At 32.9% G+C, this 26337-nt stretch overlaps 5 protein-coding genes across 5 annotated transcripts; all 5 read left to right on the top strand.

The window, feature by feature from the left end:
* Positions 1-1533: 1533 nt before the first annotated feature.
* Positions 1534-3170, top strand: LOC130668837 (dorsal-ventral patterning protein tolloid-like). Its single transcript, XM_057471327.1, has 5 exons — positions 1534-1568; positions 1796-1974; positions 2060-2290; positions 2388-2552; positions 2674-3170. Exons 1-5 carry the CDS (start codon positions 1534-1536, stop codon positions 3168-3170), a joined length of 1107 nt encoding a protein of 368 aa, XP_057327310.1.
* Positions 3171-6468: 3298 nt separating this feature from the next.
* Positions 6469-10131, top strand: LOC130667935 (dorsal-ventral patterning protein tolloid-like). The gene is made up of 5 exons (XM_057469873.1): positions 6469-6932; positions 7181-7359; positions 7445-7675; positions 7773-7994; positions 8059-10131. The coding sequence occupies exons 1-5, from the start codon at positions 6574-6576 to the stop codon at positions 8538-8540; spliced, it is 1473 nt and encodes a 490-aa protein (XP_057325856.1). The 5' UTR covers positions 6469-6573; the 3' UTR covers positions 8541-10131.
* Positions 10132-11229: 1098 nt separating this feature from the next.
* On the top strand, positions 11230-14861 carry LOC130668836 (protein tolkin-like). The gene is made up of 5 exons (XM_057471325.1): positions 11230-11693; positions 13487-13665; positions 13751-13981; positions 14079-14300; positions 14365-14861. The coding sequence occupies exons 1-5, from the start codon at positions 11335-11337 to the stop codon at positions 14859-14861; spliced, it is 1488 nt and encodes a 495-aa protein (XP_057327308.1). The 5' UTR covers positions 11230-11334.
* Positions 14862-15669: 808 nt separating this feature from the next.
* On the top strand, positions 15670-21698 carry LOC130667934 (dorsal-ventral patterning protein tolloid-like). Its single transcript, XM_057469872.1, has 5 exons — positions 15670-16133; positions 20277-20455; positions 20541-20771; positions 20869-21090; positions 21155-21698. The coding sequence occupies exons 1-5, from the start codon at positions 15775-15777 to the stop codon at positions 21649-21651; spliced, it is 1488 nt and encodes a 495-aa protein (XP_057325855.1). The 5' UTR covers positions 15670-15774; the 3' UTR covers positions 21652-21698.
* Positions 21699-23527: 1829 nt separating this feature from the next.
* On the top strand, positions 23528-25623 carry LOC130668832 (dorsal-ventral patterning protein tolloid-like). The gene is made up of 5 exons (XM_057471319.1): positions 23528-23583; positions 24243-24457; positions 24507-24737; positions 24835-25056; positions 25121-25623. Exons 1-5 carry the CDS (start codon positions 23528-23530, stop codon positions 25621-25623), a joined length of 1227 nt encoding a protein of 408 aa, XP_057327302.1.
* Positions 25624-26337: the final 714 nt, after the last annotated feature.

Raw genomic sequence — 26337 nt, 5'->3', positions numbered from 1 at the left:
TTAGTGGAGATCAACGCAGATTATTTAAACAAGCAATGAGACACTGGGAACAATCGACTTGTATTCATTTTGTTAAAAGAATTGAAGGGATTCATGAAAATTATATATTTTTCACTAAATTAAAATGCGGGTGAGTGTTATGTTAGCTGTTACCCAGGTCAAAAAATTAAATCTGTTTCAAAATGAATGATAAATTCAAAAATTTTTTCGTGAATTCAAGTTTATAAATCGTATTTATATGGTATGATTTAATCTGTTTTTGCCTATACTATTCCTTATCCAGGCGATTATCAGACTTATTTTCGTATGATATTTGGTCTGTTTTGAATCCGTATAGACTAAGAAAAAGTTTTTTTTATTATAATTCATGTTCTGTGTTCAATTGTTTTTACAGACAAGTACAGGACTTTTTATAAATATAAATAATAATAATAATAACAATATAGACTGATTAATTTATTTTAATTTTCTTGATATTTGAAACACGCTAATGCGCTTCCGTAATAAGATGTCACACGAATTTTGATGGTTTCAAATGCCAAAATATTTTCGATTTTATCCAGAAAATAAGGAAAATTTCTTGACATTTTAAGAGTTATTTTATTACTTTTATTCAATACTATCAATATTCAGTCATGACTAAAACATAAAGCTGTCAAACTTTCATTAACTGTCGACATTTTTAAACGAAAGACACTAAATAAATAGTAAACAAAACATAATCAATTCTGTAACTTAATATATTTATTATAAATATTGCCCATAAATAAAAATATTACAAGTCCATGATTTAATCTAGTACTCGGGGTATGCCTGAAATAGGCAAGGCACGCGAGTCAAAAAGTTTTAGCATTATTTCAAATTGATTAGGCTTAACTAAACCTTAAATGAAGCTGACTGCGCTGAACTGAACCTTACTTGAAACTGACTACGCTTAATTGAGCCTTAAATAAAACTGTTCAGCCTGTCAGTTGACATTATTTCAAACTGATCAGCCTGCTAGTGGAATTGAGTTAAAGCTGGATTCAACCTGAATAAGCTTAAGCTTCAAACTGACGTAAAATTTTCAGGCTGTTTTAAAACTGAACAACCTACTATACAATTGAAAAGACACTGAATTCAAGCTGAATAACCTGTCGGTTGTTCAGTTCAAAACTAGCTTAACTTATGAGCTTATTTTCGAACTGAATAAACTGCTATTTGACAAAATTTAGACTTGAATTGAAACTGCTACACTGTCATTATAGAGCATAATTTTGACCTGAAGAACCTTAATTCTGCACTGATTTAAAGCTGATCACACCGCTATAATTAAGCATATTTTTGACCTGAAGAGCCTGATTTGACGCTTTTGTTAAACTAAATAGCCTGACTAATTGATTTTATTTTCAAGCTTAATTTCAGCCTGATGGTCCTGAAAAGTGAAATATGACGACCTTTCAGTCTCAGTTCAGACTCATTTTTAAATGTATTTTAAATAGCCATTTTTTATTTTTTTCTACTGTTTGTTAGCAGTTTATTCAGTTTGAAGTAATGCTGAAACTTTTCGACTCGGGCAACGGCCTCCCGTAAAACGGAGGTGGACTTCAGTCCTGTTACATTAATGATTACTGGAACTTTCCATACCTGGAGCCAGACGAATCAGGACGATTTCTGACCGATAGCGTGGCGGAAAATCATCCTGTCTTTTATATATAACAATTTGAGTAATTTAACAAAGAAAACAATGGATTTTTATTAATTTAACAATTTGTTTTCTGTTGAAACTAAAATTATTGTTTAAATTATTTATCAGATGCTGTTCTACTGTTGGTAAAAGCTGGTATGGACCCCAACCAATAAGCATAATCAACAAATGCAACAATTTCGGTGTTATTTTACATGAATTGGGACACGCTATCGGGTTTCACCACGAGCATCTACGTTACGATCGCGATCAGTATATTGAGGTTCTCCTGGATAATGTTCAAGAAGGTTCTATTGATGATAATAACTTCTTAAACATAATATGTTATTTTAACAGCCTTTATAAATTACGATGAAATTTAAATATCAACAGGTAGTAAACATAGATTTGATAAATTGCCACTAGAATCTACAAATACGTTGGGTCTACCTTATGATTATAATTCTATAATGCATTACCCGAGATTTGGTTTTGCGAAGAGTGACTTTCGTAGTACGATTGAACCAACACGTCAAATAAATGGGAGGACACCGGATATTGGTCAGATGAATGCCCTGAGTACCAGTGACATTACTGCTGCAAAGTTGCTGTATAATTGTTCTGGTTTGTAATTTAAACACTACGTATCTCTAAAAATCTTGTCGTTTTTAATTATTCATTGCTTATTTACATATTACTTATTGGTATATCGGGCTTTTAGCACATGGTGGGTCATTTTTTGAGCCTCACTATATGATTATCCCGCCAATACATCCAGATGATTCACCAAAAGTTTCCGATAAATGCAAATGGACAATCAGAGCTGCGGAAGGTGAACGAATAAAGGTCACACTAACATCATGGGATATTCAAGAGACTCCCAACTGTACAGTGGAGTATGTGGAAATAAAAAATGGCTACCAGGCAAATAATCCTGTCTTAGCTAAACTATCGAATCTTAATGATATGAACGATATCTGCTATTATTGAAAGTACATTTTGTTTAGCTCGCATATGTGGTGAAGACAAAACAGTTATTGTAACGGCTAGTAATTTTGTATCGGTAACATATGCCAGGACTCGTTATGAAAATCATCACCTGGGATTCATATTGAAATACGAGGCTATTTGCGGTGGTGATATTAATTTAAAAAGTAATGATACTTATTACTTAGAATCACCAAATTATCCAGAGTCATACGGACCGAATAAATATTGCCATTGGAATATAGAGGCTCCTTACAAGCATTATATAGTAATTAAATTTGATTACTTTGAACTTGAAGAAAGTACTGGTTGTAACAATGATTTTTTGGAAGTACGAGAAGGTAGACGTGAAAATGTGTCAGATGGTAGAAGTTACTGCGGTAAAAAAGACCGTTTAGAAATAACTGCTCTGACGAGAAAAATTGATCTGACGTTTATATCCAATGGATCGAAAGAAGCGGGAGGTTTTTCTGCCGCTATTTCTGCAATATCTATCAATAATGATTTGTCTCCTTGAGTGCTTCTGAATATTTGAAGCCAATCAACTGTTTTGTAACATTTAAGAGAAATAAAAGTTTTTTATCTTTGAATACGATCATAATAATTAGTCACTAATTTATAATTTTATATTTCGATGGATCTACTTAAAGTCTTATAAATAGATATAATTAAGAAACGCAGTGTAACGGGGTAAATCGGGTTACTTTCTCGACCAAAATCGTGATCTGTCATTGATGGTCACCTGACCTATCTGCGGCCCCAAACTAGCGTTCGATTAAGTTTTTCGGCTTGTCGCCGGGCGCGCTAATTGAAAATACTTTCACGCTAGGCCCAATCATAATCAATTAAGGGAGGAGTGTTCCGATCATTGCCGAAAATAATCGAGCAGAATTAATAAAACTACAAGACAATAGCGAAAAAGAACTTTGGTGATCGGAATGACTGGACTGATCAGACGTTCAACATAGAGTCGGTAGGACTGGGTAACCACTCAGACTCACCCGGGTCAAAATATGAGATCTGTTTTAAAATATAATGATAAATTCAAATATTTTTCCTTCAATTCAAGTTTATAAATCGTATTTATTTTATATAGGAATTTAATCTGTTTTTGACCGTACTAGTCATTATCCAGGCCAATATCAGACTTATTTTCATACGATATTTGGTCTGTTTTAAATCGGGTTTAGACTAAAAACAGACTTTTTTATTATAATTATCAGTCTGTGTTCAGTTGTTTTTAAGGACAAAAACAGGACTTTTTATAAATATAAATAATAATAATAATAATCTAGATTTATAAATTTATTTTAAATTTCTTGCTATTTGAAACATGCTAATGCGCTTCCGTAATATGATGTCACACGGAGAAAAATGTTGGCTCGAAACCTACCAATTTTCATTATGCTGTCGACCAAACTTGAAACAGGAAGTAAAGCATCCAAAAAATTATTGTGCTCTTACAAAAAATGATTTATCGATAAGCTTCAATATCAATTACTTCTATACATTATAATAATTTTGATGCAGCATAATAATTTTTTATAAGAGCATAGTAATTTTTTGGATACTTAACTTTCTGTTTCAAGTTTGGTCGACAGCATAATAAAAATTGGTAGATTTCGAGCCAACATTTTTCTCCATAGCACAAGAATTTTGATGTTTTCTTATGCCAAAATATTTTCAATTTTATCCAGTAAATAAGAAAAAATCCTTGATATTTTAGGAGTTGTTTTATCACTTTTATTCAATGATATAAATATTCAATGCAGACAACTAAAAATTAAGATGGCAAATTTTCGTTAACTGCCGACATTTTTAAACAAAAGACACTATATAAATAGTAAACAAAACATAGTCAATTCTGCAACTTAATTTTTTTTTTTATAAATCTTGCCCATAAATGAAAATTTTATAATTCCATGATTTAATCTAGTTTTGTCCTTGCAAATTTTTAGAACTAAAATTTTTCAAAGTTTACAAATTAATCTAATTTAGTCTGCTCGTAACTCAATTGTTTTTCAAAACAGCTTTAAATTTTTATAAAAGATCAAAAACAGATTAAATAATCCAATTAGACTAAAATCAGATCAAACATTTCAGTCCGGGTAGATCAAAAACAGATTAAAATTTCTACAGAAGTTCAATAACAGACCAAGTAGTCCAAATACAGTCCAGTTAGACTAAAATCAGATCAAATTTTTCGACCCGGGTGCACCCAGGGACAATTTCAGTAAGATCAGGCAACCATGTAGACGCCAAAAGTTAGAACCGGGAGGACCAAGTAACCACGTGACAATACACGGACCAGGACAACTAATACTGGCCAACCGACGGGAAAGGAATCGACGTAAATCGTATTAAGTATTTCTAATATAATATTTATATGGACTAGGAATATTTATTAATAAAACACATTATTAACCGTCGTGTCCGCGAAGTATTGTCGTGTCTATTAACGTGTAAATAATTAATTGAAACCGGATTCAACAGTCATTAGCTTTGTTATTTCCAGGCAGGTTGTGTAAAGCATCGCCGGAAAATTCTTCTGAAATTTTCCAGGCAAGTTGTGTAAAGCATTCGCTGGACAAGCAATTGCGCTCTAGTCAAAATTATCTAGTCATTAATAATAGGGTAAATTGATTATAATTAAGTTAAATAAATTTAAATAAAAATCAATTAATAAAATATAAACGTTGAATGTGTTGTGAAGTAAAACGTGTTCGAATTTGAGTATTGGATATAGAGTCGGTGAATGAAATGCTAAGCGGTAAAATAGAATAAATCCTAAAACCGGCTTAACAAAATTGCTGATGAAGGAAGGTTAATATTTATAAGAAATTAGTTATTATTAAATTGAGAGTGATTTTAAATGTGGTAATTAATCATATGGGAATTAGTTCAAAACAGAAAATAGCTATAATGGAATTTTATATTGTAAAGTGTGTGAGTGTAGAAAGTGTCGTTATTGAAATTGGTAATAATTGAATAAGTATAATCACGTAGAAGGTCCAGGGGACCGCGCGGGAAATAGCTTTAAGTTTTAGCCACGTAGAGGGTCTTGGTGACCGCGTAGAAATGCAGTTTAAGAAAAGTTGCGTGTGTGTATTATAGTCCAGGGGACTCAGTGTGAGTGTGTGTGTGTGTTTATAGCCAAAGGTAGTTAGCTTTATTAATTATTGTTTAAAAATCATCGAAGGTAGTTGACGTTAGGTTTAATAAGGTAATAAGCTTATAAGGTTTAAATAAATAAAGGTTAAAATTGTTAAAAGTGAAATAAATTTATTTATTATAAATTATCCTTCCTCTTCCTTCTCGTACGAATCAATTTTTACAACGACCCTGACGATCTAAGATCCGGTTCTAGGAAGCCGTTATTACTTCCAGTGGCGCCCTTAGATAAGGACAACCAAAGTAGCAGCTTAGCCCTGTTATAGTGCTATTTTTAATTTTTCATGATTCCCACCTGTAATTTCATCAACCAAATTTTTTTACTTCAAATAAATCCCATTATGAAATCAAAGTTTTGTTTAATACTAATTCAAATTATTTTAGGGTTTAAAAGAATAATGAATTCCTGAGCCAAATTTTCTAACAGTCGGTTACATATAAATAGAAAAATTTTTTAAAATCTTTAGAAAAGACTAAAATTCATCCAAACAATCATATAAAAGTGATGTTAAAAACTCAACAAGTGAATTTTTATCAGTTATTAACAATCAATTTTTTGTTTAATGATATCATTTTTTTTTCTTATCGTTAATGAGTATGAACCTCAATGTGATAAGTGTCGTATACTGTGGCAGTTAAAAATTTTAAAATCGGAGATGAAGCGCAACTCACTGTTTTAAAATTAAGTAGGTGTAAAGCCAATAATAAAAAATCATAGTTACAAATTATTTCGTTTAGTATCATCGAAGATGAAATTACCGCACGTTTTTATCGTTATTCAAGTACCATATTTTATAGTAACAACAGTAAACTCACATCTAATATTACAAGATCACAAGTTAGTAAAAAATGAGTTCAATTGGACAAATAATTTTGAACCAGTACGAAGGATTCATAGAACCCGAAGGTCATTGGCTGTTGGGGAAAAACAATTTCTATGGGATGACGGTATTATTCCGTATAAAATCGAAGATAGATTTAGTGGAGACCAACGCAGATTATTTAAACAAGCAATGAGACACTGGGAACAATCGACTTGTATTCATTTTGTTAAAAGAATTAGAGGAATTCATAAAAATTATATAGTTTTCACTAAATTAACATGCGGGTAAGTGTTATGTTAGCTGTTAACCACGGACAATATGATAGTAAATTGTGAAATCGTGTTTTCTCCGTACCACGCATAACTGGAACTAGACGAAGCAGGATAATTTCTGACCGATAGCGTGGCGGAAACTTATCCTGTCTTTTATATATAAAAATTTAAGTAATTTAACAAATAGAACAATGGATTTTTAGGAATTTAACAATTTGTTTTCTGTAGAAACCCAAATTATTGTTCAAATTATTTATCAGATGCTGTTCTCCTGTTGGTAAGAGCGGGTATGGACCCCAACCAATAAGCATAATCAACCAATGCAGCAATTTCGGTATTATTTTACATGAATTAGGACACGCTATCGGGTTTCACCACGAGCATACACGTCACGATCGCGATCAGTATATTGAGGTTTTCCTAGATAATATTCAAGAAGGTTCTGTTTATAATAATAACTTCTAAAACATAATATGTTATTTTAACAGACTTTATAAATTACGATGAAATTTAAATATCAACAGGTAGTGAACATAAATTTGATAAATTGCCACTAGAATCTACAAATACGTTGGGTCTACCTTATGATTATAATTCTATAATGCATTACCCGAGATTTGGTTTTGCGAAGAGTGACTTTCGTAGTACGATTGAACCAAAACGTCAAATAAATGGGAGGACACCGGATATTGGTCAGATGAATGCCCTGAGTACCGGTGACATTACTGCTGCAAAGTTGCTGTATAATTGTTCTGGTTTGTAATTTAAAGACTACGTATTTTTTAAAATCTTGTCATTTTTAATTATTCATTGCTTATTTACATATTAATAATTGGTATATCGGGCTTTTAGCACATGGTGGGTCATTTTTTGAGCCTCACTATATGATTATCCCGCCAATACATCCAGATGATTCACCAAAAGTTTCCGATAAATGCAAATGGACAATCAGAGCTGCGGAAGGTGAACGAATAAAGGTCACACTAACATCATGGGATATTCAAGAGACTCCCAACTGTACAGTGGAGTATGTGGAAATAAAAAATGGCTACCAGGCAAATAATCCTGTTTTAGGTAAACTATCGAATCTTAATGATATGAACGATATCTGCTATTATTGAAAGTACATTTTTTTTAGCTCGCATATGTGGTGAAGACAAAACAGTTATTGTAACGGCTAGTAATTTTGTATCGGTAACATATGCCAGGACTCGTTATGAAAATTATCACCTGGGATTTATATTGAAATACGAGGCTATTTGCGGCGGAGATATTAATTTAAAAAGTAATGATACTTATTACTTAGAATCACCAAATTATCCAGAGTCATACGAACCGAATAAAAATTGTCATTGGACTATAGAGGCATCCTACAAGCATTTTATAGTAATCAAATTTGATTACTTTGAACTTGAAGAAAGTTCTGGTTGTAACAATGATTTTTTTGAAGTACGAGAGGGTAGACATGAGAATGTGTCAGTTGGTAGAAGTTACTGTGGTAAGAAAGACCGTTTAGAAATAGCTGCTTCGGGGAGAAGAATTGATCTAACGTTTATTTCCAATGAATCGCAAGAAGCGGGAGGTTTTTCTGCCGCTATTTCTGCAATATCTACACTGTAAAAAAAGATTCCTGACGTCAAACCAGATTCGTTTGGCTCAAGTACTCCGTGCGTTTGGATACAGCCAAGCGCGTCAAGCGATTGAGTCTACCGCCCTCTACGTTTGACAGTATATTTTGCTCCAACTGAGAGTTTCTTGAGGCAAGGTCCCGATTCGTTTGAACTAACTCTATAGTATTCGATATAACTCAATAGCTTTTTTCATTTAAAGAAAAATAGGAATTAGTTTAAGTCATGAATGCTGTTGATACAATAATGATTTTCGTTTTACATCAAATAATCAAAAATTTCACTCAAAGTAATTTGTTAGGTCATTGAAGGTATGAAGAATTTTCAGTTAAGTCATAATTTTATTAAAGCAAATGAATTTTAGTGTTAAAGGTAATATTTTTTTAGGTCCGTAGAAACTCTCCTTGCAATTGATTCAATAAAAAATCGAATTATTTCAAATTGCTGTATTGCATTGATCCAAAAAAAAAAGTAATCTGAACCAAGTGAATATTGCCTTTAATTATTTCATCAATAATTAATTTAAAAAAAATTTTTTTTTTTGCATTTTTTTTATTTTTGATTTTACTTTTATTGTTATTATGATTTATTTATTTATTTATTTTTTTTTTTATCAAGTATTGGGACAATTACATTATATAATTATTATTATTATTATTACATTATTTATATTAACACTTTACAAATAATTCTGACATTCTCAGTTTTTAGTGAAAAATTAAATAATCGTAGAATTGGTATCCGGAGGATTCGAATCCAGTACCCTACGCATGAGAGTCAGACGCTTTACCGCTACGCTACGGAACCTGTAGGAAATTTTTAGTTTAGTTGTGCTTCTAGTACTTTGTTTTCATATTGAATGGATATATACAGTCAATTGCTTATACATTGATCTAAACGAGATAAATATGTGACTCTTTTTATAAATAAAGTTTTCTATTTAATCGATAATATAAAGACTTTCAGTCAAATATAATTCAATATTTTGTAACGAATACATTTATATTCTTGTCGAATATTTTTCAGTTTTCATGTGAGTGCGTCAAATTACTCCAACAACCTCGTCGGATTCTCTCCCCAAGAAACTTGTCGGTTGACACGACACGTTCGGTATTATAGGAAACTACTTTTGTTTCATTGAAACAAGTGAAGTTGTCAAATTAAACGTTTCAAGAGTTTCAGTTAAATTTCTAAAAATTGAAGAGTTTGCGTTAACAAGTTTTTATTTTTAAATCAAGTACATCCAAAATTTAATTAAAATATATTTTACTATTCAATCAAATTTTACTTTAATTACGGTCAAACTTAAAAACTTTTAACATAAACGCTTAAGCAATTTCTCATAATCGAGTAGAGATTTTCATTCAATAAAAATGATTTTCTTGAGACAACCTAGTTTTCGTTGGTTCAAACGAATTTGGTTTCACTGAAGATGAAATTTGTCAAACTCTTAGGGAGTTTGATGTCAGTACCTTATTTTTTACAGTGTATCAATAACAATTAATCCACTTGAGTTCTTTTGAATCTTTAAAGCCAATCAACTGTATTGTAACATTGAAGAGAAATAAATATTTTAATCTTTAAATACGATCATAATAACTAGTCACTAGTTTATAATTTTATATTTTAATGGATCTACTGAACAAAGTCAACACTGTAAAAAATCCGGAGTGATTCGGAGTGAAATTGAATCCGAATTCACTCCGCATTAACTCCACCACTCGGAGTTCCGGAGTTTTAATACTTAAATAAATTTCTATTAATTTATATTAAACTGCTAAACAATTGTGCAGGTGTTTGTGTGCGTGTGTGCGAATGTGTGCAAATATCTGCGTGTGTGTCCGCGTGTATGTAAATGTGTGTGTGTGTGAGTGCAAATGTCCGCGTGTGTGCAAATGTGTGCGTGTGTGCAAGTGTGTGCGTGTGTGTGCAAATGTGTGCGTATGTGTACAAATGTGTGTGTGTGCAAATGTGTGCGCGCGTGTGTGTGCGAGTGCGCGTGAGTGTCTAAATATGTGTGTGCGTATCAACTGATCAATTATGTAATACGCGAGTTTTTACTTCGATTTTATTTAGTGGAGTTATTTTTTATTAATAATATTCACATAACTCCTCGGAGTGAATTTCACTCCGGAGAGATTAAATTAATAAAAAATTATCTACTCCGCGAAAACTCCCCTGCGGAATGAATTTCACTCCGAGGGGAGTGAATAATTAAAAATTCATTCACTCCGCATTCACTCCGCGATTTTTTTACAGTGTAATACATAGATATAATTAAAAATCGCGCTGTTTTTAATTTTTGACGATTCACGCCTATAATTTTATTAACCAAATTTTTTTTCACTTCAAATAAATCCTATTATGAAATCAAAGTTTTGTTTAATAACAATTCAAATTTTTTAGGGTTTAAAAAAATTCATTCTATTCCTGAGCCAAATTTTCTAACAGTCGGTTAAATATAAATAGAAAAATTTTTTAAATTCTTTAGACAAGACTAAAATTCATCCAAACAATCATATAAAAGTGATGTTAAAAACTCAACAAGTGAATTTTTTTCAGTGATTGTGAATCAATTTTTTTTTTAATGATATCATTTTTTTTTCTTATCGTTAATGAGTATTAACCTAAATGTGGTAAGTGTCGTATACTGTGGCAGTTAAATATTTTAAAATCGAAGATAAAACGCGAATCATTGTTTTAAAATTTAGTAGGTGTAAAGCCAATAATAAAAAATCATATTTACAAATTATTGTTTATAATTATTTCGTTTAGTATCATTGAAGATGAAATTACCGCACGTTTTTATTGTTATTCAAGTACTATATTTTATAGTAACAACAGTAAAACCACATCTAATTTTACGAGATCACAAGTTAATAAATAATGAGTTTAATGGGACAAATAATTTTGAACCAGTACGAAGGGTTCATAGAACCCGAAGGACATTGGCTATTGGAGGAAGACATTTTCTATGGGATGACGGTATTATTCCGTATGAAATCGAAGATATATTTAGTGGAGATCAACGCAGATTATTTAAACAAGCAATGAGACACTGGGAACAATCGACTTGTATTCATTTTGTTAAAAGAATTGAAGGGATTCATGAAAATTATATAGTTTTCACTAAATTAACATGCGGGTAAGTGTTATGTTAGCTGTTAACCACTGACAGTTTGATAGTAAATTGTGATTTCGTTTTTTATCCGTACCACGCATTATATTTTTCAAATTTTCGGCATTGATACTGAAAAATGGCACGTGTAGGGGAAACCGGGGCAGAGTGGCCCCTCAACTTGGTCATTACTTTTTGTGACTTTTAACCATCAGATAGCTTTACTTTTGTCTTATTTTGAACAAATTTGTAGACATTTTACCAAAATGAAAAAAAAATTTTTCTTTTTCGGGTGAGGAGGCCCCTCTCCAAAAAATACACTGAAAAAAATAATTGCTAGCTGCTAGCGATTATTTCCTTTAGCAGCTAGCGATTAAAAATCGTTAGCTGTAAGCAGTTTTCTCGCTAGCTGCTAACGATTTTTTCGCTAGTAGCTAGTACGGTGTAGGTAGGAGAACCTAGGGACGAGGGCCCCCAAAAAAATTTTTTTAATATGCTTTTTCTGGGGCGGGGGCCGTCGTGACCAGGAAAAAAAAATTTGTTTCGTTACACTTTTTTTTTCTAGTGATCCATTGTGCCCCACATATCGCAGATCAACCTAAAATATCTTGAAAATAAAAAATTAAATTTTTACCAAATTTTTGAGAGTGGCCTTCGTGCCCCAGGTTCCTCTACCTACACCGTACTAGCTACTAGTGAAAAAATCGTTAGCAGCTAGCGAAAAAATCGCTTGCAGCTAGCGATTTTTTTTTTCAGCGTAATAACTTTTTTTGTAATTTTTTTTTGTAATTTTTTTCTTTATTAAGAATGAATTTCTATTCCTTGCAAACTATTTTTACTTTTATATGAGTCAGAAAAAAATTTTTAAGGTGTGATAAATCGCTCCCCCACGATTAGAGTAATTAATAATTATTATTTAAAAAAAAAATTCTATATTTCTTTTTTGTTATTATTTGTAACCTCAAAAACGTGATTTTCAATTTTTTATTAACTAAAAAGAAAATTGTAATTTATGGATATTATTAATGACCAAATTTTCCCCAGACAAAGAAAATCAGCCAGAAAATACGAAAAAATCATTTTTTCAGAATTTCCGGCTGGTCCATTTCCCCCAGGTAATATGTGTAGGACAAAATGTGGAAATATACACGGAAAGATTGGAACCCGACTAGTTACTGGTCTGCACCCGAGTCAGTACGATGCTGGAAAAAAATGCTCGATTGTGGTGCAGCGCCACACTGATTACTGTGCGGGACCTGACTGAGCGACATGCGCACATGACTTAGTCAGGTCCTGCACAGTAGTCAGTGTGGCGCTGCACCACGATCGAGCATTTTTTTCCAGCACCGTACTGAGTCAGGAGCAGACCAGTAACCAGTCGGGTTCCAATCTTTCCGTGCATTAATTTTTTTTTTAATTAAAAAAAATATGAAAAAATCGCATTTTCAAAATTGTCGGCTGGTCCATTTTGCCCCACATGTCATGCGTTGTTGTAGTAATTAGACAAGAAAAAATTTTTTTTGAACAAAATTTTAGGGGGGCCTCCTTGTCCCGGTCTCCCCCATGCCTGAAACAGGCGAGGCAACGGCCTCCCGTAAAACGGAGGTGGACTTCGGTTCTGTAACATTAATTAATATTGGAAATCCGCATACCTGGAGCCAGACGAAGCAGGATGATTTCTGACCATATCGTGGCGGAAAATTATCCTGTCTTTAATATATGAAAATTTAAGTCATTTAACAAAGAAAACAATGGATTTTTATTAATTTAACAATTTGTTTTCTGTTGAAACCCAAATTTTTGTTTAAATTATTTATCAGATGCTGTTCTTCTATTGGTAAAAGCGGGTATGGGCCCCAACCAATAAGTATAGATGACGAATGCAGCGTTTTTGGTACTATTGTACATGAATTGGGACACGCTATCGGGTTTTACCACGAGCATCAACGTTACGATCGCGATCAGTATATTGAAGTTTTCCTAGATTATGTTGAAGAAGGTTCTATTCATAATAATAACTTCTAAAACATAATATGTTATTTTAATAGACTTTATAAACTACGATGGATTTTAAATATCAACAGGAACTGAACATAAATTTGAGAAATTGTCACTACAATCTACAAATACGTTGGGTCTACCTTATGATTATTATTCCATAATGCATTACCCGAGATTTGGTTTTGCGAAGAGTGACTTTCGTAGTACGATTGAACCAACACGTCAAGTAAATGGGAGGACACCAGATATTGGTCAGAGGAATGCCCTTAGTACCGGTGACATTACTGCTGCAAAGTTGCTGTATAATTGTTCTGGTTTGTAATTTAAACACTACGTATTTCTTTAAATCTTGTTATTTTTAATTATTCATTGCTCATTTACATATTAATAATTGGTACATCGGGTTTGTAGCACATGGTGGGTCATTTTTTGAGCCTCACTATATGATTATCTCGCCAATACATCCAGATGATTCACCAAGAGTTTCGGATAAATGCAAATGGACAATCAGAGCTGCGGAAGGTGAACGAATAAAGGTCACACTAACATCATGGGATATTCAAGAGACTCCCAATTGTACAGTGGAGTATGTGGAAATAAAAAATGGCTACCAGGCAAATAATCCTGTCTTAGGTAAACTATCGAATCTTAATGATATGAACGATATCTGCTATTATTGAAATTACATTTCGTTTAGCTCGGATATGTGGTAAAGACAAAACAGTTGTTGTAACGGCTAGTAATTTTGTATCGATAACATATGCCAGGACTCGTTATGAAAATTATCACCTGGGATTTATATTGAAATACGAAGCTATTTGCGGCGGCGATATTAATTTAGAAAGTAATGATACTTATTACTTAGAATCTCCAAATTATCCAGAGCCATACGGACCGAATAAATATTGTCATTGGAATATAAAGGCTCCTTACAAGCATTATATAGTAATTAAATTTGATTACTTTGAACTTGAAGAAAGTTCTGGTTGTAACAATGATTTTTTTGAAGTACAAGAGGGTAGACATAAGAATGTGTCAGTTGGTAGAAGTTACTGCGGTAAAAAAGACCGTTTAGAAATAGCTGCTTCGGGGAGAAGAATTGATCTGACGTTTGTTACCAATGAATCGAAAGAAGCGGGAGGTTTTTCTGCCGCTATATCTGCAATATCTATTAATAACAGTTTGTCTCCTTGAGTTCTTCTGAATATTAGAAGTCAATCAACTGTATTGTAACATTTAAGAAAAATAAAAGTGTTTAATCTTTGAATACAATCATATTAACTAATCACTAATTTATAGTTTTATATTTTAATGGATTCACTGCTCAAAGTCTATTATATAGACATAATTAAGAAACGCGCTATTTTTAATTTTTGATGATTCCCGCCTGTAATTTGATCAACCAAATTTTTTAACTTCCCGCTAAGAAAATCGACGATTTTTACTGCTGTAACTCCATCTGCTTTAAATGTCAACTTAACAAACACACAGTTTGGGTAACGGTAATGCCGGCGGAGAAAAAAAATTTAATGTCGCCCATAGAGGTATTGAAAGACCAGCATAAATTTTGAAAATTTTTTTTTCGTTGGTTTTCTTATGATTACTCCGGAACCGTACATGATAAAAAATTTTGAGGTCCAGATCTTAAAACTAGAAACTTGAGGCTACAATTTGCTTTTTTTAATTTTCTTATACGACCATTTTTCACTGAGTTACAGCATGTTGAAAATCACCTAAAAATTTCGGATTTTCTTTCTATCCCTTAATTTCTGTGACCAGTGTATATAGAAAACTTTTAAAAAATCTTTAGAAAAGACTAAAATTTATACAAACAGTCATATAGAAGTGATGTTAAAAACTCAACAAGTGAATTTTTATCAGTTATTGTTAATCAATTTATTTTTTTAATGATATCATTTTTTTTTTCTTATCGTTAATGAGTATTAACCTAAATGTGGTAAGTGTCGTATACTGTGGCAGTTAAATATTTTAAAATCGAAGATGAAACAAAAATCAATGTTTTAAAATTTAGTAGGTGTAAAGCCAATAATAAAAAATCATAGTTACAAATTATTGTTTATAATTATTTCGTTTAGTATCATCGAAGATGAAATTACCGCACGTTTTTATTGTTATTCAAGTACTATATTTTATAGTAACAACAGTAAAACCACATCTAATTTTACGTGATCACAAGTTAATAAATAATGAGTTTAATGGGACAAATAATTTTGAACCAATACGAAGGGTTCATAGAACCCGAAGGTCATTGGCTGTTGGGAGAAGACAATTTCTATGGAATGATGGTATTATTCCGTATGAAATCAAAAGCATATTTAGTGGAGATCAACGCAGACTATTTAAACAAGCAATGAGACACTGGGAACGATCGACATGTGTTCATTTTGTTAAAAGAATTGAAGGGATTCATGAAAATTATATAGTTTTCACTGAATTAGAATGCGGGTAAGTGTTATGTTAGCCTTTAACCACTGATAGTTTGAACAAATTTGTAGTCATTTTGACTTATCTTAATATTTTTTTTTTCGGGTGAGGAGGCCCCTCTCCAAAAAATAATAATTTTATTTATTTTTTATTTTTTTTTCAAATTGTTTTCATCATTAAGAATGTAGGGGAGGGTGGGGCAGAGCGGCCCCCATGGGGCAGAGCGGCCCCCCTGAAATTTTGATCAAAAAAAAAATTTTTTTTTTTTCGCCTAATTACTATAAATCCGATATGTTTGCGCATTTTTACCCCTACGCATGACATTTGGGGCAAAATGGACAAGCCCAAAATTTTGAAAAAGTGATTTTTTCATATTTTTATCGTCAAATTAAAAAAAAATTATTATAATTCCACATTTCTAGCCCTACGCATAACACCTGGGGCAAAATGGACCAGCTGAAACTTCCGAAAAAATTATTTTTTCATTTTTTTCGGCCGTTTCTCTATGTAAGAGGCAAATTTGGTCACTAAAAATTTATAAAAATTAAATTTTTTTTTTTAGTTGATAAATTTTTGAAATAAAGTAAAATTATAGAATTGATTTTTTTTTTTATTAAATAACAATTAGTAATTAAGGTAATCGAGAATGAACGATTTTTTACGCTTTAAAAAATTTTTTTCGAGTAATATAAAACCAAAAATAGTTGTCAAGAGAAAGAAATACATTCTTAATGGAGAAAACAATTTAAAAAAAAAAAAACGAAAAAAAAAATTTTTTTTATCACTTTTTGGAGGGGGGCCGCTCGCCCCACAAAAAAAAAAAAATTTTTTTCAGAATTTTGGCAAAATTTCCATAAATTTGTTCGAAATAGGACAAAAGTAAAGTGATCTTATGGTTGAAAGCCACAAAAAATAATAATTGGCTTAGGGGGGCCGCTCTGCCCCACCCTCCCCTATTTCTTTTTCTCGAAAACTATTCTTACTATTGTATGACTCAAAAAAAATTTTTCAAGGTGTAATAAATCGTTCCCCCATGATTAGATTAATTAATAATGTTATTTCCAGATTTAATTAATTAATTATAATCAATTATTGGAAATGGTCGCGTGGGCCTCAAGCGGGAGGCAGTGGGCAAACAGGGTGATTTTCCTAGAGGAATAGCTCTAGGTTTTATTTTTATTGTGAGAACTCGAACGATAAACCCCGCAGGGGCTTCTCTGTGTATTCGATGCAGAATTTGGATTTTATATGTTAGAGAAATTGGTAATTTTCTCCTACTTTTCGTTGTTCGCTGCTTACTTGCAAGTTGGTCTATGCTGTCTTTAGACTGCGAACCTCCGTGGACGGCTTCTGTTGATCCCTGATCGAAAGATGATTTGGGTTGGGAAGAAGGGATGCGGTTCTTAACATTAGAAATAATCTAATATGCAGATTTTCCCCAATGATAATTGTTTATTCAATATTAGCCCTATGGGCTCGCCGTACTCAGTTCACACGGTGTTAAATTGTTCTTAACACTAAGGTTCTTTTTTTTCACTTAAATCTCTGAAATTTACACTTAACCGTTAACTTAACTTACACACGGAGAGAAATTAATTATTGTATCTACTATACAAAAATTGTAATTTTAACCATCTAAAATGGTAATAACATTTTTCAGTGGTTATAATGATCAGTATTATAATTGAAAATGATAACAGTTACAATTGATGATGGTAACGGTTACTATCGAAGATGCTAATTGTAATTATTAAAAATTATAATTGTTACAAATTAGAAGATGGTAACTGTTACCATTCAGAGTTGTAAAAATTCTTAACTAAGAATGTGTGTGTGCTCGCGCGTGTGTGTGCATGAGTGCGCTCGCGCGTGTGTTTACATGTGGTCGCGCGGGTGTGTGCGCACCCGTGTGCACGTGTGTGTGTGCATGTTCGCGGGCGAGTGTGCGCATTGTGTGCGGGTAAGTGTGCACATGGGTGCAGGTGTATGGAGGTAAGTGTGCGCATGTGTGCAGGTGTATAGGGGTAAGTGTGCGCATGTGTGCGGGTGTGGAGGTAAATGTGCGCATGTGTGCAGGTGTATGGCGGTAAGTGTACGCATGTGTGCGGGTGTGGGGGTAAGTGTGCGCATGTGTGCAGGTGTGGGGGTAAGTGTGCGCATGTGTGCAGGTGTATGGCGGTAAGTGTGCGCATGTGTGCGGGTGAGTGTGCGACCCCGTATTCATGTACATGTGTGCGTGCATGAGCACGTGCGTAGATATATGCATGCATGTGTGTGTGTGTGTGTGTGTGTGCGTGTGTGTGTGTGTGAAATTAATCACTTCCCTAGTTCATCAAATTACACATAGACAAGCGTCAGACTATAACGTTTATATTTTAATTTTTTATTAGCTTAGATGGTCATCATTATTTTGGCTGATAGTAACCATTACCATCAGGTTATTAAGAATTACGATTTTTTATCATAGCAGTATTTATTTAAGATAATAACAGTTATAATTTCTGGTTACCATAAATAATTGTAAACTTTACCATACAGATGGTAAACACTACCATTCAGATTGTTTATTAAATAATTTAAATGATATTATCAATCATATAATTCAGTTTAAAAATTGTACTATAACTTGATGGTAACTTTTACCATAAAATTTTCTCCGTATAGATTTACACTTTGAATTTGTTGAGTCTTTAGCTCATATGAGTTCGGTCTGAATCTCCGACTCCAGCAATTTACTCGGACGAAAATCGCTGTTTATACACTCAACAATTATTCTAAAAATCACCTACGCCTCCTCGTGTTTTACGCGAGCGGTACTTCCTGTGTGGTGATTTTTGGAAAAGAAAATATAATTTTAAGAAGACAATTTTGAATTGAAATTTAACGGTAACAAGCAACTTGCCACGCCTCCTCGAGTGCAACATCGAGACGATCTTCCCGTGAAATTTTGTAGTAACTTGACTGTTTAGATTTATTTAACGAATATCAACTAATCGGTTTAAGAGAAATAGAAAATAGAAAAAGAGGGTTGCCTAAACGTAACACTATTGAGAACTCACGCGGGCCAGCAAGGAAGATACATTAACTTCTCAAGCGTAATAGGCTGCCGCGCCTTGGTGTTCGTTGTTTTTATCACCTCGGTTCGCGGTTCTGGAGGGAATAATTTAGAATATATAATTGGATGAATTAAGAATACAGCCAAGTGTAATTCCCTGATCGGAGGAATCGTTGACGACGTAAAACGAGGTGTTGGCCGAAGTTGCTATCCCTAAAATTGTTAACGCTGCACTTTGCAGCGAGTGCGGCTTAGAGGCCCCTTTAAATATACGACAAGCCAAATATAACAATAATTATTATTTAAAAAAAAAATTCTATACTTATTTTGTGTTATTATTTTTAACCCAAAAAACGTGATTTTTAATTTTTTAGACTATTCATAATTTTACTTTATTTCAAGAATGTATCAACTAAAAAAAAAATTTTATTTTTAAATATTGTTAATGACCGAATTTCCCCCAGACAAAGAGAATCAGCCAAAAAATATGAAATCTTAATTTTTTCAGAATTTCCAGCTGGTCCATTTTCCCCAGGTGTTATGTGTAGGTCTTAAAATGTGGAAATATACACGGAAAGATTGGAACCCGACTAGTTACTGTTCTGCACCTGAGTCAGTAGGGTGCTGGAAAAAAATGCTCGATTGTGGTGCAGCACCATACTGATTAATGTGCGGGACCTGACTAAGTCGTGTGCGCATGTCACTCAAAATTTTTGGCTGGTCCATTTTACCCCACGTGTCATGCGTAGGGCTAAAAATGCGCCAATGTATCGAATTTATAGTAATTGGACAAAAAAAAAATTTTTTTTTGATCAACATTTCAGGGGGGCCTCCTTGTCCCGGTCTCCCCCATGCCTGAAATAGGCGAGGCGACGGCCTCCCGTAAATTGGAGGTGGACTTCGGTTCCGTTACATTAATAAATACTGGAAATTTGCATACCTGGAGCCAGGCGGAGCAGGATGATTTCTGACCGATAGCGTGGCGAAAAATTATCCTGTCTTTCATATTTATATATTTGAATGATTTAACAATGGAAACAATGAATTTTTATAAATTTTACAATTGGTTTTCTGTTGAAACTCAAATTATTGTTCAAATTATTTATTAGATGCTGTTCTTCTGTTGGTAAAAGCGGGAATGGACAACAACCAATAAGTATAGCTAACCAATGCAGCAATTTCGGTACTATTATACATGAATTGGGACACGCTATCGGGTTTTACCACGAGCATCAACGTTACGATCGCGATCAGTATATTGACGTTTTCCTAGATGATGTTCCAAGAGGTTCTATTGATGATAATAACTTCTAAAACATAATATGTTATTTTAACAGACTTTATAAATTACGATGAAATTTAAATATCAACAGGTAGTGAACATGAATTTGATAAATTGCCACAAGGATATACAAATACGTTGGGTCTACCTTATGATTATAATTCTATAATGCATTACCCGAGATTTGCTTTAGCAAAGAGTAGGTTTCGTAGTACGATTGAACCAACACGTCAAATAAATGGGAGGACACCAGGTATTGGTCAGAGGAATGCTCTGAGTACCGGTGACATTACTGCTGCAAAGTTGCTGTATAATTGTTCTGGTTTGTAATATAAACCCTACGTATTTCTCAAAATCTTGTCATTTTTAATTATTCATTGCTTATTTACATATTACTAATTGGTATATCGGTCTTTTAGCACATGGTGGGTCATTTTTTGAGCCTCACTATATGATTATCCCGCCAATACATCCAGATGATTCACCAAGAGTTTCCGATAAATGCAAATGGACCATCAGAGCTGCGGAAGGTGAACGAATAAAGGTCACACTAACATCATGGGATATTCAAGAGACTCCCAATTGTACAGTGGAGTATGTAGAAATAAAAAATGGCTACCAGGCAAATAATCCTGTCTTAGGTAAACTATCTAATCTCAATGATATGAGCGATATCTGTTATTATTAAAAGTACATTTCGTTTAGCTCGGATATGTGGTAAAGACAAAACAGTTGTTGTAACGGCTAGTAATTTTGTATCGGTAACATATGCCAGGACTCGTTATGAAAATCATCACCTGGGATTCATATTGAAATACGAGGCTATCTGCGGCGGTGATATTAATTTAGAAAGTAATTATACTTATTACTTAGAATCACCATATTATCCAGAGTCATACGAACCGAATAAATATTGTCATTGGAATATAGAGGCTCCTTACAAGCATTATATAGTAATTAAATTTGATTACTTTGAACTTGAAGAAAGTACTGGTTGTAACAACGATTTTTTGGAAGTACGAGAGGGTAGACATAAGAATGTGTCAAATGGTAGAAGTTACTGCGGTAAAAAGGATCGTTTAGAAATAACTGCTTTGGCGAGAATAATTGATCTGACGTTTGTATCCAATGGATCGAAAGGAGCGAGAGGTTTTTCTGCCGCTATATATGCAATATCTATTAATAACAATTTGTCTACTTGAGTACTTCTGAATATCTGAAGCCAATCAACTGTTGTAACATTTAAGAGAAATAAAAGTTTTTAATCTTTAAATACGATCATAATAACTGGTCGCTAATTTATAATTTTATATTTCAATGGATCCACTGCTCAAAGTCAAATATATAGATATAATTAAAAAACGCGATATTTTAAATTTTTGACGATTCCCGCCTGTAATTTCATCAACCAAATTTTTTTTTACTTCAAATAAATCCCATTATGAAATCAAAGTTTTGTTTAATAACAATTCAAATTTTTTTAGGTTTCAAAAAAATTCATTTTTCTCCTGAGGAAAATTTTCTAACAGTTGGTTGAATATATATAGTAAAATTTTTAAAAACTCTTTAGAAAAGACTGAAATTAATCCAAACAATCATATAAAAGTGATGTTAAAAACTCAAAAAGTGAATTTTTATCAGTTATTGTTAATCACTTTTTTTTTAATGATATCATTTTTTTTCTTATCACTAATGAGTATTAACCTAAATGTGGTAAGTGCCGTATACTGTGGCAGTTAAATATTTTAAAATCGAAGATGAAACGCAACTCATTGTTTTAAAATTTAGTAGGTGTAAAGCCAATAATAAAAAATCACATTTACAAATTATTGTTTACAATTAATGCGTTTAGTATCATCGAAGATGAAAATGCCGCACGTTTTTATCGTTATTCAAGTACTATATTTTGTAGTAACAACGGTAAACTCATATCTAATCACACGAGATTACAAGTTAGTAAAGAATGAGTTCAATTGGACAAATAATTTTGAATCAGTACGAAGGGTTCATAGAACCCGAAGGTCATTGGTTGTTGGAGAAAAACAATTTCTATGGGATGACGGTATTATTCCGTATAAAATCGAAGATAGATTTAGTGGAGACCAACGCAGATTATTTAAACAAGCAATGAGACACTGGGAACAATCGACTTGTATTCATTTTGTTAAAAGAATTGAAGGGATTCATGAAAATTATATAGTTTTCACTAAACTAAAATGCGGGTAAGTGTTATGTTAGCTGTTAACCACTGACAGTTTGATAGTAAATTGTGAATTCGTTTTTCATTCGTACCACGCATGATATTTTTCGAATTATCGGCATTGATACTGAAAATAGGCACGTGTAGTGGAAACTGGGTTAGAGTGACCCTCTAAGCCAGTTATTACTTTTTGTGGCTTTCAACCATCAGATCACTTTACTTTTGTCTTATTTTGAACAAGTTTGTAGACAATTTGCCTAAATGAATAAAAAAATGTTTTTTGGGGACGAGAGGCCCCTCTCCAAAAAATAATAATTTTGTTTTTTTTTTTTTTTTTTTTTAATTGTTTTCATCATTAAGAATGTATTTCTTTTCCTTAAAAACTATTTTTACTTTTATATGACTCAAACAAATTTTTTTAAAGTGTAATAAATCGTTCTCCTACGATTAGATTAATTAATACTTATTATTTAAAAACAAAAATTCTATATTTCTTTTTTGTTATTATTTTTAACTCAAGAAACGTGAGTTTTAATTTTTTAGACCATTGATAACTTTACTGTATTTCAAAAATGCATCAACTAAAAAGAAATTGTAATTTTTGAATATTTTTAATGACCAAATTTCCCCTAGACAAAGAAAATCAGCCAGAAAATATAAAAAAATCATTTTTTTAGAATCCCTGATTAAAAAAACTGATTAAAAAGTATTTAAAATGATTTGTTTTTCAATCATTTTAAATACTTCTTAATCCTTCAAATCATTTCTAATCCTGTCTCTTACGGACATTTAACGTATGAAATCATTTTTAATTATTTTTTTTAATCAGGGATTTCCAGCTGGTCCATTTTCCCCAGGTGTTATGTGTAGGGCTTAAAATGTGGAAATATACACGGAAAGATTGGAACCCGACTGGTTACTGTTCTGCACCTGAGTCAGTAGGGTGCTGGAAAAAAATGCTCGATTGTGGTGCAGCACCACACTGACTATTGTGCGGGACCTGACTAAGTCGTGTGCGCATGTCACTCAGTCAGGTCCCGCACAGTAATCAGTGTGGTGCTGCACCACAATCGAGCATTTTTTTCCAGCACCCTACTGACTCAGGTGCAGAACAGTAACCAGTCGGGTTCCAATCTTTTCGTGCATTAATTTTTTTTTTAATTAAAAAAAATATGAAAAAATCGTTTTTTCAAAATTTTTGGCTGGTCCATTTTGCCCCACGTGTCAAGCGTAAGGCTAAAAATGCGTCAATGTATCGAATTTACAGTAATTAGACAAAAAAAAATTTTTTTTTTGATCAAAATTTCAGGGGGCCTCCTTGTCCCGCTCTCCCCCATGCCTGAAATAGGCGAGGCAACGGCCTCCCGTAAAACGGAGGTGGACTTTGGTCCCGTTACATTAATTAATACTGGAAATTCGCATACCTGGAGCCAGACGAAGCGGGATAATGTCTGACCGATAGCGTGGCGGAAAATAATCCTGTCTTTAATATATCAAAATTTGAGTAATTTAACAAAGAAAACAATGGATTTTTATTAATTTAACAATTTGTTTTCTGTTGAAACCAAAATTGTTGTTTAAATTATTTATCAGATGCTGTTCTTTTGTTGGTAAAAGCGGAAATGGACGACAACCAATAAGTATAGCTAACCAATGCAGCAATTTCGGTACTATTGTACATGAATTGGGACACGCTATCGGGCTTCACCATGAGCATCAACGTTACGATCGCGATCAGTATATTGAGGTTTTCCTAGATGATGTTGAAGAAGGTTCTATTGATAATAATAACTTCCAATACATAATACGTTATTCCAACAGACGTCATAAATTATGATGAATTTTAAATATCAACAGGAACTGAACATAAATTTGATAAATTGCCACTAGAATCTACAAATACGTTGGGTCTGCCTTATGATTATAATTCCATAATGCATTACCCGAGATTTGCTTTTGCAAAGAGTAACTTTCGTAGTACAATTGAACCAACACGTCAAATAAATGGGAGGACACCAGATATTGGTCAGAGGAATGTCCTAAGTACCGGTGACATTACTGCTGCAACGTTGCTGTATAATTGTTTTGGTTTGTAATTTCAATACTACGTATTTCTTAAAATCTTGTCATTTTTAATTATTCATTGCTTGTTTACATATCAATAATTGGTACATCGGGCTTGTAGCACATGGTGGGTCATTTTTTGAGCCTCACTATATGATTATCCCGCCAATACATCCAGATGATTCACCAAAAGTTTCGGATAAATGCAAATGGACAATCAGAGCTGCGGAAGGTGAACGAATAAAGGTCACACTAACATCATGGGATACTCAAGAGACTCCGAATTGTACAGTGGAGTATGTGGAAATAAAAGATGGCCACCAGGCAAATAGTTCTGTCTTAGGTAAACTATCAAATCTTAATGATATGAACGATATCTTTTATTATTAAAAGTACATTTCGTTTAGCTAGGATATGTGGTAAAGACAAAACAGTTGTTGTAACGGCTAGTAATTTTGTATCGGTAACATATGCCAGGACTCGTTATGAAAATCATCACTTGGGATTTATATTGAAATACGAGGCTATTTGCGGTGGCAATATTAATTTAGAAAGTAATGATACTTATTACTTAGAATCACCAAATTATCCAGATTCATACGAACCTAATAAATATTGTCATTGGAATATAGAGGCTCCATACAGGCATTTTATAGTAATTAAATTTGATTACTTTGAACTTGAAGAAAGTACTGGTTGTAACAATGATTTTTTGGAAGTACGACAGGGTAGACATGAGAATGTGTCAGTTGGTAGAAGTTACTGTGGTAAAAAAGACCGTTTAGAAATAACTGCTTTGACGAGAAAAATTGATCTGACGTTTGTTTCCAATGAATCAAAAGGAGCGGGAGGTTTTTCTGCCACTATTTCTGTGAAACCAATCAAAACTAATGATCAGCCACTTGAATAGCTTATACGCTGTAAAAAATTTGCGGAGTTTATTCAGAGTGGAGGCGGAGTGGGTGACATTTTATTTAATTTTTATTAAAATATTAATTATAAAAAAAATGACTTACTACATAGAAAAAACGAATTGTTGCTGCAGCAGGAACGTTCCTGTAGCATGAGTTTGTGGCTGCAACAGGAATAACCTGTGCCTGCAACAGGATATTCCTGTTACAACTACAAGATCAATCCTGTTGCAGCCACAGGAATAATCTCAGATTCGTAATAAGTACAGTAATGTGTATTAGTGGAATTGAGAATAAACAACGGTTATATATATTGAGACAAATGGCTTTTTTCTTTGCGATTCTAACCAGCAGCCACCAGAATCCGCGGGTTGAACCCCGGCTTAGGCTGTTCTCTACGAAATTTTAGTATGCTGGAACAGAGCAATGGGCTAGGGTTCTTGCAAAGTAAGAACCCACACTTGCTCAAACTCGGCAACCCCGGGTCAAAATATTAGATCTGTTTTAAAATAAATCATAAATTCAAATATTTTTCCTTTAATTCAAGTTTATAAATCGTATTTATTTTATATAAGAATTTAATCTGTTTTTGCCCGTACTATTCCTTATCCAGGCTAATATCAGACTTATTTTCGTATGATATTTAGTCTGTTTTAAATCACGTTTAGACTAAAAACAGACTTTATTTTCTATAATATTTAGTCTGTGTTCAA

This window comes from Microplitis mediator, chromosome 5 (genome assembly GCF_029852145.1).
Source record: "Microplitis mediator isolate UGA2020A chromosome 5, iyMicMedi2.1, whole genome shotgun sequence".
In the NCBI taxonomy this organism is placed as follows: domain Eukaryota; kingdom Metazoa; phylum Arthropoda; class Insecta; order Hymenoptera; family Braconidae; genus Microplitis; species Microplitis mediator.
The sequence above is the reverse complement of the archived record's forward strand: the minus strand, read 5'-3'. Positions and strand labels throughout refer to the sequence as shown.